We start from the raw sequence: 12,866 nt of genomic DNA, 5'->3' as shown, positions 1-12,866 counted from the left end.
AAGAAAAATTACACAGAAGAAACTTGTCTAAGCAGGGAAAGTGCTAAGAAAGAGCATTAAACTTTTACTTTTATATCTTATATAAAGATATCTCCCCCTAGAGCTCAGTAGAAGTACATAGCGCACTCCAGAGCTACCTTATGAAAGAAAGTATTAGATAAAAAAAAAAAAAAAAAAAAAGACTTTCAAAGAGTGAGAATCAGATCAGAATTAGAAAATTAAATGTCACCAACAAATTTAAAAAACATTATAAGGCTGTCCAAAAAACAGATTTTAAAGTGTAATTTGCTAAATCATTAAGGGGAAAAACAAGTTTTCAAAGGTCAGAAGCATTTGAACCAGAAGAAGCCTACCAGAAAGTGAGCAGGATCAGTAAATAACTACATTGTACAGTGAGCAGATTCAGATTGGGTATCAGATTTTTTTTTTTCCCACGAGAAGGAAAATGCAGCATCAGAACATGTTGTCCTGAGGGAATGTGGGATCTCTGTCCTCGGAGATGATCAAGACTCAGCTAAACAAAGACCTGACTTGACCACAGTCCTGCTTCATAGTGCAGTAGATGACCAGCTAATACATCTAGGATTCTGTGATGCATTCAAGGCAGAGACACAACACAGAACAAGTATTTTGCAACTGTTCCCTATGACAGAGTTTATGGAGTTACCATTCCATACCAGGAACAATTTTCAATATTTTGCTTCAAATTGAAATATCAGAAAGAAAGACTTAAGCAAGATCTGATCTACTGAAAAGTAACTATAGATGAGAAATAAGAGACAATTCAAAAATTCCTCAAATTCTTGAGGAAATCAAATGCAAAATTAGTGAGTAATTATTTGCTTAAATCAACCTCAATACAAGAGGAGGAGCAAATGGTAAAATTAATTATCAGCCTCTTACAAAGGCTTTCAGGAATGAACGCATGGGTTTGACAGAATGGAAAATTTTTTTGTTTTATCTTTCAAGGGAAAATCACACCTCGTGATTCTACTGCAATTCTTTGCTTAGACAGCAAAATGTGGAAATACTGCAGAGGCATAAGTTAAACAAAATGGGTAATCAAAAGGTCAAACAGACTTCTGTAAGAAAAAAAATCAAGGAAAACACATGGAGAGAAACAACACTGACTACGATCCTAAATGAAGTCCTGCTAAGTTCAAAATAAGCTATGACCACTAAAGAAAAGAGYTCAAGGTTGCTCTATTCTCTTAGAGAAGTAATCTGAAAGCTTTGAGGCAGTTATAAAAGACAAGTAGAATACTAAAATTGTTAGGAAAAGATTTCAGAATTAAACAGAAAATGATAGTTCATCATAAAAAAAACCACTGTGCATTAATTTCTTCCTCCTACCTTACTACTCTGCAGAAAAGCATCTTCCCTTTACAATGAATACAAATGGGAACTGGTTTCCCGGTTCTAAGAATCAAACTTCAGTGGTGGCTAAAGAAAAGTCTAGAAAACTAAAGTTATCAGACTACTTAATATATCGAAAACAGGTTCCTATTGGCCTATGTTACAGAGATTTGAAACTTGTTCTGATATCCCAGATATTTCTTTGAGAAATAAAAATCCTATCTTGCATTAAAAAGCATATACATACATAGATACCTAGACATATAGGTTTTTAATATTGGCAAATAGTAAGAATTTTCTATTTTTAAAAAAACAAAATTCTGAGGAGAAATAATAGGAAATTCAAACAAGCAATATTTAGGGGGCACACATAAGGGTGAAATTTGGTGTATGACCAAATGCTTAGGTGGAAGCATGAGAATCTATATTTTCAACTGACTCCTTGGAGAAAAAAAACATTTTGTCCACCTTTGTGTCTCAAAAAGGATTTTCGTGTATCACGAGTGAGGACAACTACCACCCYGGCAGAAGGCAATTAAGCCTTTGCAACTCCAGCTAATGGCCTCTGCGGTACAGTATATAGCTCCTTTGCACCAACAGGTATATGAAAAAAAACTTATTTGCAAGCTATGAGTAAATTAAAAAAAAAAACAAAATATTGAACAAGCTGGGAAAAGAAAGGTATTCAGGGATTCAGGGAGAGTTCCAAAGAACAGGTAAAAAGCAAAGGCAGCACTTTCAGCTCTGCCTAGAAACAAACACCCTGAAAAAGAGCGTTTTTTTCATGTCATTATATATGGAATATCATAACAGAATCATGAAGGACTACAAACTGCTGTGCCTGATTAAATATATAAGCAGTTGTATGTCAGTCTAGGTAAAAAGCAGGAAAATGAGTCAAGAATTGTGGTGTAAGGGCCAGAATAAATTCATCTCCAGCTCTCCATAAAGAACATAAAAGATCACATTAGCAGTATTCTGGCAGCATTTTCTCATTTGTGAGTGGTGGGGGTGAATGGAAGAAAGCAGACAATTCTCCTTTCATTTGCAAAGCCTTGGCACCCTCGTTGATTCATCTGGACCTCCTGATTATTTGACTTCTCTTTGGCAAAAGTTCATGAGGAGGATGTAACCAACACGCATCATCTCTGTACTCACTGGAGATCAATAGCCAGCACAGATGTAAAAACAAAAATAGACCTTTTAAGCAAACTGTAGCATTTCTCTGCCTTTACCCACTGGTCTCAAGGGAAGATTTCTCACTTTAAAAAAAAAAAAAAAAAAGTGTCTAGTGAACTGCTTTTGGATGTGCTGCTACATCTCAAACACCGCAGTCATAAGGCTAGAATATAGTTTTAAAATTAGTGATGACAAATTAAGTTACACAGAACCAAGCTAGCAATGTCTGGGAACTGAGAAACCTGTGGAACTGAGAAACAATAAATATTTGCATGTGGTTGCTATCAAGGCGAGAGAGAAATAGGTGAACAGAATGGACTTAAAGTTTTCTTTATCAGACCAAAGAAAAGAGATGGGAGTAGCAGTGTTGCACTAAGCTCTTCTGCCTATTCGCTAAGTTATTGGTATTAATATTGCCGTACTTGACGGGTAAATATTCCATATGATTCAACAGATAAATCTGTGATTCAGTGGAGTAGCTTCGTAACTCTGCACCTCTTGGAACGTAATGATAACAACTGACACTTCACAGAAAATCTTGATGAACTACTGAAAATGGTAAATTATGCAGTAAAAGTGTGTTCCGTACCATTTTTGGCATATTTCCTTGAAAATTATCATTGTGATGTGACAATTAATTTTCATGAGTAGGGTCCTTATTTCTTATGATTCCATCTTCCACAGGTCAAATCTGGAAACACTTCCTTCATTGATGCCTCCCCATTTCATGTAATTCATTTCAGCCTTTAGTCTCCAGACGTATTAATCTATTCTTTAATGCCTCTTAATCATTTCTCTCCGTGCTGCTTCTACCGCAGCAGTCAATTGATACTTTATTGAGCAGTTTCCTCCATTCTTCCCATTTTATCTCCAAATCATACTCAAGCTTCATCATTAACTTTTTGATACATTCTACTGTTAAATTAGTAATTGCCGCAAGTTCGTAAAAGACTCCTCCTTTAATTATTAATGCCAGCTACAGTTGTTTTAGGTTACTCAGAAACCATGAACATGAAGATTTGCATTTGTTTTCATTTTCCCTCATTTCACTTACCAAAAGAGCCCTAACAGGACATCTGGAGTTTTCAAGGACTTTTCATTTCTGTGATATTGTCAACAAGTATCATCTCCAGAAGACAGAAAATTATAAATTCATTTTATGTACGGCCAGTGAATATTACTTATAAAAACATAGTGTGCTAAAGGTGATTACCCAGCACGTGCACCCATTCCCATGGGTGAAAATGCATCGAGTCAAACTGAGCATGTATTTGTACCACTGGAGTACCACGGATGAAAATACACCATAGGTCTATACAAGTTTACTGTTAAATATAATACAGTCTATAACAAGATAAAGTACGGAACACGCACTGCAGTTGAATTATTCAAAAAAAAAAAAAAGAGAGAGAGAGAAGAGATCAAGTGGGGAATGTAGCAATAAGACTAGAATATGGTCTAACTAAAATACCTTTAAAACATTTTTAAAAAACATTTCAAGGCAATTTCTTCCCAATTCTTAAAATCTGGATATTCTACAAGAACAGTATCTATATGATTAAAAAAAAACGAGTTGCAACACATCTGTAATGCACAGTCAAGGTCTCAGTCACTTGAATTTTCCTGCTATTTTCCATAGGCAGGTACAAAAACAAATCCAGTTACAGAATTTCATAAAATGTGTCTAGATTCAGTACAATGATTTACCACTGCTACATTGTTACGGAACACTATGTTAACAGACTCTGAGTAGGTGTTTTGAAGCTACAGTTAGAATTATTTGAGCTTTATCTTAAGTTTTTGTCTAAATTGACTTTATGAATTATATGGGATATTCATCTCTGAATTATAAGGAAAATCAGCTTAATTTTAGTTCAATTTCAGGCCATCTTACTGTCTACATCCTCAAAATTTTCAAAACTTGAATGTCGTAAAATTACTAAGGACATCTAGATTTATCACTAATTCACTAATCACTAATTCACCTCTGAAAATTTATACAGCATCTCTTCTTTCTCTTTCTGATCCAGCTGAACTCTACAACAGCATGTGTCTAGTTGAGTTTGTAGTTTTGCTGTTTTTCAGTCCAAAAGTATCAAGAATCATTTTGAAAAAGCTGAACTTAAGCAACTTCTATGAATATTGAAAATACATTTTGCATAATTTTGCTGCTACACGCCCAGCTAATTAAAATACTTTGCTATTATCTTGTTTTGAGGCTACTTACATTATCACACAGGAGGCTGTTATTTTTCGTGCCTGTTGCATAACAGTCACAGGGTTTGCAGACATCAATGGCTGAAAGATCTGCACTCGCTTGTCTGTAATGGAAATCTTTGCACCGCTCACAGTTTCTTCCTGCATGAAGGAAAGGTTATGCATTATGGCTTCCAATTCATTAAAATTAGCTGTATAATTCAAAATTAAAGACTCTATTCCTTTGAGAGAATTCTATAATTTTCAGGACGTCCATTTTAATGCACCTTTCATCTCTACCTGCCAATTTAGTGATCCAGAGCATATGAAACAATGAACCTGTTACAAACTATGTTTTACTCCATTAAACTTCCATCTGTTATATAATACCACACTTTTATAAAAGCTGTGCCATGCGAATGCCTATACATTTTTTGGAAGAATTACTGTTGAACCTGAAACTTTCCTTTTTGCCCTTAGCTAGACAAAGCTAAGAAACTAAAAGAGAATCAAATGGTAAGGATGCATTGACACCCACTACTTCCACAGCCTACAAACATTTACTCAATAAGCAAGAATTTGATGTTACAGGGGGAAAAAAATACTGTGTTATCTGTTAAACTGGGTTGATTAGAATGACTTGATATTCTAGATTATCTAGCCCATATCACGGAAAGAGCTTTAAAACTATATGCTATTGTCTACTGAGGTACTATCTCAATTGTCTATTGAGATTTCTTCCACATGGAAGGTAATATACACGACAAGACCAAGTTCTGAACAATATTTTCCTGCAGCTTAAACAATGACACCATCGTTCCCAGCGCGCAGCCTGGATTCTTTAAAAACACATACAAATCGTAATATTCTGAGATGTCAGCCCTTGAACACGAGCTGATAGATTTCAGCTGATGGAAGAGGTACCACAAAAAGTGACCACAGAGCAAACACTACGTTCCCCTTTGCGACTTGCCTGTGGTGTTGTGCTGACAGTCATCACATATCCCCCCTCCGCCCCTGTAGTGCTCCTGGGGAAAAGGGTCGGCCGCCACGTCGTAGTGGCAGCTGAGCGCGTGGCTGTGGCACTGACAGCGCTTGCAGTTATAGGCATGAACTTGGTCACCTGGACGGAAAGGCTTGTCGTTATACAAGGGCAAACAGCGATCGCACTAAAAGCAAAAAAGAGAAAAAAAGACAAGAAAGACTACTGCTTTATACCGGTATACTGGCAAGATTTTTTTTTTCTTTTTATACTTTATCTACTAATATTTGGTTTTATATGCTTTTCTTCTGCTCACACAATAAAAAAAAAATGTTAGTTTATTTTTTCGAATGAACAAGAAGTGAAAGAGGATACAGGGAAATAGCTCTTTTTCAAAAAATAAATTTATTACTTGAGCAAAAAATAAAACTCATTGAAGGTGGAGAGAAGAATGAAATTGTAAGTACTTAGATACTCAGTGCAGGAAGCGCAATTCAAATTTAATTTCAACTCTAAGAGTGTAAAATACTGACTATGAGGTTTGAGGTGGAAGAGATACTTATTGCACTCATTTGGAGGTATTTTATATAATGTCTATTTGACATTATATAAAATGAGTTTTTGAGTCTATGTTGAACTTTATAAAGATGCAGATACCATTTTACCTGATTAAACAAGTTAAACAGGATGAAACAGAAGTCCTACTGTGCTCAAATATGTGTAGATTAGGCTATACAGAGTATCTGAAATGACTATTCTGTCCTTAATGTCCTTAACCTTATAAAATCTTATGAAGATTTCAAAAACAAGAAAGTACATACACCTATCAACACGTATTTGAAATACGACACAATGAAACATGAGGAAACTAGACTCACTGTTTAAATCAAAATTAAAGGAAAGATAATTTTAAGTTTGCTATCATCTGAATAAGTTTAAAAACAGATACAAAATTAAGACTAATGAAATTCAACTATTTAATTAACTTAAATTCAGCCAAAATGCCAAATCTTTAAGTTGTCCAGGAGCAACTCCAAAATTCAGTTTTCATTTAGATGAATTCAAGATATTACTCTTTAAGGCAAATTTTGTGAATAATATGTACTGGGAATAATCTTTTGTTTGCAACAGACTCTACAAGGCCTCAAGAAGGAGATTATGCCTACGGGTACACCAAGAACAAAAAAGAAAAYGGATTTTATAAACATTTTGAACAATTATACTTCATTTTTTCCTGAACAGGCCAAATAGTCTTGAGAGAATGAGCTCTAATAATTCTAACTACTGACACTGCAKAAGTCCTTCTCTCATTCACATCTACTCTTCTCTCTCATCACTCCCTCTTGGCCGTATGTTGAGAAAAAGCAGCGTTACATAGCAGCAGCAATTTAGGATGAACGTTCCTTCAGGTATAGTAAAACTTGGAAGTACAAGAAGGAAATCTGACCTCCCGGACAAACTACCCCACGACTGTAGCATCCTCACCTGAGCATGTCAAGGGAAACACATCTCCCTTGCAAGGAGGGCACAGCGCAGAAGCAGCTGCCAAGCTGGCAAGACAGCATTCCCACTTATGCATTGCAGAGGCTGGCAGCACTCAGAGCTGCATTTCAGCTCTAACCTGAGATCAGTTACACATGCACACCTGTGTTTACAACTATTGATAAAACACACTAATAGTAAGAAGTCACAGCAGCAAAAGGCAGCGCTTGATTACATAGCGTAAAAACTATGCATATTTTTGACTTTTAAATGGCAGTCATTCCAAGATTGGCAGTGATTGTCAGATGTGCACTGTTCTAGCAGGTGTCACATCTGTATTCACTAGAAATGTGCACCGGAGCCCTGTCTCACCCTGTGGAGTTTGCCATGCTTTTATGAGAGTAGGGACTGCACTGCACTTGCGGTCTGGCAGAAAGGTGATGAATATATGGTAATCCTCAGGCTTTCATTCACTGCATTTAAACCTGGCATTTTGAAAGCAGAAATGCTGAGGTGTTCAAAGGCATACAAAGAATTCAGATTTCCATTCTTGACTATTATATACAAAATGGGATAGGTAAACTCTCCAGAAAAGCCTCTAAACAAACCTGACAAGTTCTAGAGGCAGAGTAATATAGAATGCTCCACTCTTGGCAACAGCTCCCCCTTCCCCTTCCTTCATAYGGATAATCATACTGATATCCTCTTTCTCTGTCACATTTAGGCCCTTCAGAAACCATGTTAAATATATACATCTGTCTGTGGACAAATGTGTGTCCTATTGATATACAGCGTCTGAACTACTCTCCTTAGACGATAACTGAAACAGTTTTCTAAGAAAAAATATTACAGGAAGCCAGATGGACAAAATTCCTAGCTTATCTTGGCCCAATTCATTAGTTTATGATTATGATTTTAAACTTATTTTACTAATGAATTCATTTTTWAAAATTAATTAGAACTCCAACTTATTTACCAACATTGCTAAACCAGCACCTCTGTGGAAAGACCACCGGAGGCTTTAGCCTGCCCCACACACCTATTTTCTTATTAATCACTACAAATGTGAAGGACAGCACCCATGAAGAATATTCAACAAATAATGAAGTACTTCAGAAGGCAACACCACCAGTACTTCAGAATTGCAGTAAGTTGTGATTAATTAGATTCTTCTACTGCAGCACCAGCATACCACCAGTGTACTGCCTTGCTGCTTACCTCTGGGTGGCATCTTATTTTYTATGCTGTGCTACATAAACCTGGTTCCCTTTGTTTTTTTCCCCTCTTCTGTGTAGTCCCATCTGTCAAAGTTTCATCACAATAATCAACATATGTATGTACATAAGTGATACCTAAGTGCCTCTATGTCATTAACAATACATACATGTTTAAAAGGCGGTTGATGTGAGATATTGTATCAAAATCTTAACATCCTCTCAGATCTTTACAAATACTATCTTGTCACTAAAAAGCACCACTATGTATATTGCCCAAACATGTCTATTTAAGTGGACCTGTAAGTGTTCCCTATAATAGGACAACTAACAACATATTTCTTCCCTACAAGATCCCATACTTGCCCAAATAGAGAGTACACTGTCACTGTTTAGTTTCCTTAGTCAACCCAATATAGGTTCTAGGCTATATTTACTCCAGAACAGTTTAGCTACTGGAAACAGTCTCCTTCATTTCCCACAGCATCTTCATTACAACCTTGGACTATTTGTCAAGACTGCATGTTAGAACTTCGAGCTATAGCTGTTTCTTGTGATCTCCCAAAAGAAAACTAAGTAGCTTTTAAAATCAAAAAGCCAAGTTTTATTAGGAAATAAAAAATCTAGAACACTCTAAGTTTCTAGGAAAAACAGAATAAAAAGGACGCCACATAGTTTTAGAAACTAAATACAGTGCATAACAGATGGTTTACAAGTATCATATGCAAAATAATCTGCTAAAAGGTTTTTAGTTGCCTTGGAAAGGCAACATGACATACAAAGAACTGGACTGACAAAGAACATAAGATCTGCCATTTTGTATGCCAAATCCCGATAATGAGACAACTGAGATCTCTTAAACAGTGCTACAGATGCTGTCAGGCAGCATAAGATATATTTCTACTCAAATCCCCTTTCATCTGTGCTTTCTTAGGAGAAGTTACAAGCAGCTACGCTAAGTTCAAGAAAATCAAAGTGTGTGCACTCAGACTATCAGGCATAAAGTGCCTGGGAATAAAATTCAAAGCTATTTTCACATCAAATTTTGGAGTTGATGAGAATTGAGCACATATTCTCTTTTACACAAGTTCTGGCTTGCTTAGGATATCCAAATGCAGGTAAGAGATCAGTGGTTATTTTACCCTCTCCCTGTTTTGGAATCAGGCTTTGAAGTCCATTCTCCTACAACGTTAGAGTGTTGTAGCTAGAGCTTATGGGGAATGTTGATTTCTAAGGAACTGTTGCAAGGCATTGTTTTCAATAATACTTTTAATGACATGGCAGAGGGAAAAACAGTGAGATTGGCCAGTCACTTCAGCACTCCTATTCTGAGGGAAAAAAATATYAGATAAATTCAATAAATTCATGTGGCACTAACACTTTATAACAGCTATTCTCTGTAAGAGTGAAACATTAGTCCAGCTTCTTCTCCATTTCTCTACAGGTTTAAAAAGATTGGGCTGCGGATCAGCCCCCGAAACCATTCTCTGCTTGGAACAGGAATTGCTAACTTCTGTAACTGACAACCTTAATGCCAGCTGCCATCTGACTACCACCTCATACCTATTATTATGCAAAAATTATGACCATCAGACAAAAAGGTGCAAGTTCCAATGACCTCCCAATTCCTTCAGCACGTCAGTGTCTYCAAAGCAGACCACAGGAGGCACCTGAGGCAGTGACAAGCTCTACCAGTAGCTCAGTAGYGCTTGTCTATACATTGCTTCCAAAGCCTGATCTCTGAAACGTGGAACTGCACCCGGAATTCTAAGAAGGGATTCATGGGCCAACTCCTAAATTCCACAAACTAAAGCTACTCCACTGGAGTAGATGCCTTCATGCTTGCTCTTTCCTAAAACTTCCCTCAGCCATTTCTCAGCTTGATTTCTTTCCTATTTATTCTGATAATACCAGCTTCCTTCAAGGCCTATCACTGGGTACACAAATCATGACGCAGAATTTACCAAAAAGCCTAGGGCTACAAACTAGGAGTCTTTGTCATCAAGTGAACAACCATTTACTATTGCTAATGTTTACAGCTGTTCAAATACCATACTTATTCCAACATTTAACATGATGATATAGTCTTTTAACTAAAATTTAACTAGATTCTTCTATCTAGAAGTTCTAGACAGAACTAGAACTTCTGTCTAGAAGTTATTCTTAAGAGTTCCCTTCTGTCATTAAAATCCTACCCATGTTTTCTTCAACAGAGTTCTGCTTTGATGATGATGGCAATGAAAATGTTTAGATTATGAGTTGTATTTACAATGAATTATGCAATTTTCAGCTTGGTATCAGCTATCCAGACGCACACATCAGAAAGTCAAAATTTTAGCTCTAATTTTAGTTGTAAATGTGACAAGGTTGTGTTCTGCCATATGCTAAGAGTTTTTTTTTAGGAACCTTGAGATGTCTGGTCCAAAATTGTCAGCAAAAGTAATTTTCTCACACCCCTTCAGTTGTGGTGACTCACTCTCATTGCCAGCACAAGTGAGAGTTAAATRCTCTTCAGTCACAGCACAACTTTAATTCAGAAATAAAATGAATAGATTTGGAAAGTTATTTTATCAAATGCTTAATTGACAGCCCAAATAAAAAAGTCTAAACCAATAAATCGGCAAACTGAGAACCACAGGTATAATTCTATAAAGCAGTTTTATAAACAACAGTTTCCGATAAGAATCGGAATGGATTTTGGCTTGCCTTTAAATGTTTACCTTACCAAAAAAAAAAAAAAATCAAAACCTTTAAGCTGCTTGGATTTCATCTAAATCCCTGATAGAATTCAAAGTAGTTAGTGATATATTTGCAAATATTACTTCTATTTTATTTTACCTTTAGCAGATACGAACATTGTCATTAAGGAATGAGAAAGATATAATTAAACAACATCCATATTCTTCTCCAGATGAATATGGTTAATTCAAGCATTTCATTTACAGTTGAGAGGCACAGACACCGAATCAAAAATGAAACTTACTTAATGGAACAACCCATTAACATTGACAGAAAATATCTGATAAGGCAGGTACATCATCAAAATGTATTTGATTTGTTTTCACACAGTACAAGTCTCGTAAGAGTGCTTGGTGAACTTCCAGATCTTATTAAATATTTATAATTAATCCTTACAAAGTAACATTTCACAAAGTGTGTTCTAATTAAAGGGACATTGTCAAATTGAATTTTTTAGGTTGATGCATCTGAAAACTTCAATTTTCTATTCAAATACTATTTAGATAGTAGATTACACTTGTTTCTTAAGAAAAGTTGACACTCTCCCAGAATTATTACTGCATGGCAAATATTTTTTGTGCTTTAATTTGGAAAAGCACAGCAAGCACACATCAAACCCATTCATTTTTAAAATTTTTCAGTTTCCTCATACTATAAAAGAGACTATGATGATGGTTCACAGCTCAGTCTCACAGCTAGCATTTCTCATTGGCAAGTGGTTTTATCACATGGCAGAGAAAAAGCACATTCCCCAATWCACAAAAGTGCAATATAATTACTGCAAGCCATATGAGGTGCCCTAAGGCTAGCAATTACAGAAAGACATAGTGATAAAGACTATACTGTATTTCAATTAACTTCAGTTGAAGTTTACAAATTTATAAATATGGTACAATTCAAAATATGATATACCTTTAAAACATGCATATATTTGGAAAGAAAATTCAAGTGAAAACATTTTGCAAAAGGAAAAGCCGACTGGCACAAGCAATTCAATGCAGTATTCCAATCYGCCTCAGGATTTCATATAGACAAAACAAATATACAACGACCTGCCCCAACTTTGTTCTTGCAAAATAATAAGTGCCATGGGTAAATCCTTAGGACATTAGGCAAGAAATTCTTAATGCACCTCATGAGATGTGGGAGAAAAGGTAATTCCTCTAATTCTTCARTCCAATAACAAATGCTGCTATGGTCACTCTCCTGAGCAGCACTTACACACTGCCACACCTGAGCAATCAAACTCCCAGTAGCTTCATTCCTTTCCCTTCTCAATACACACCACCACTTCCCTCCAGACACCTACAGTCCATTTTTATGTCTTTCTAGACTACATAATTTACACTTGCATTATTACTATTGAGATCATCTAACTTTCCTTCTGAAAGGTCAGATACTCTACTGCAAGAACCAGCAACATTATTCTAAACAGTCCACATATTTCTCTGGAAGACTGACTTTGAGTGAAATTTGCATTTGGGTTCGTCCCAAGCCAAGAATTAGTAAGTTAGGAGGAAAATTTAAACTTTTCAACTTGGTAAGTTTTACCTACCACATCAAAGTCCCTCTTAAATAGTAACCATGTTTTCCACTTTCCAAATCCTTCTAGAGACCTTTCTGCTATTCGCTGCAGTAGACACAACCATACTCTTTCCTGGATGCTGCCAGTCTAATTTCAGATCTGCATCTGCTTTTTTTTTTTTTTTTTTTTTTTT

The 12,866-nt window shown here is 36.0% G+C and overlaps 1 protein-coding gene across 1 annotated transcript in view; it reads right to left on the bottom strand.

Moving 5' to 3' along the window:
• The window catches only part of USH2A (usherin), a 336,721-nt gene that overhangs the window by 288,390 nt on the left and 35,465 nt on the right, over window positions 1-12,866 (bottom strand). The window contains exons 9-10 of the mRNA XM_026048437.1: window positions 5,701-5,900; window positions 4,763-4,889 (exon numbers count right to left, since the gene is read on the bottom strand). Of these exons, the coding sequence (XP_025904222.1) occupies window positions 4,763-4,889; window positions 5,701-5,900 (327 nt within the window). The remainder of the gene's footprint in view (window positions 1-4,762; window positions 4,890-5,700; window positions 5,901-12,866) is intronic.

Source organism: Nothoprocta perdicaria, unplaced genomic scaffold, assembly GCF_003342845.1.
Source record: "Nothoprocta perdicaria isolate Ctin4 unplaced genomic scaffold, notPer1 scaffold_54, whole genome shotgun sequence".
Lineage (NCBI taxonomy): Eukaryota > Metazoa > Chordata > Aves > Tinamiformes > Tinamidae > Nothoprocta > Nothoprocta perdicaria.
This window is presented reverse-complemented; position numbering and strand designations above follow the sequence as displayed.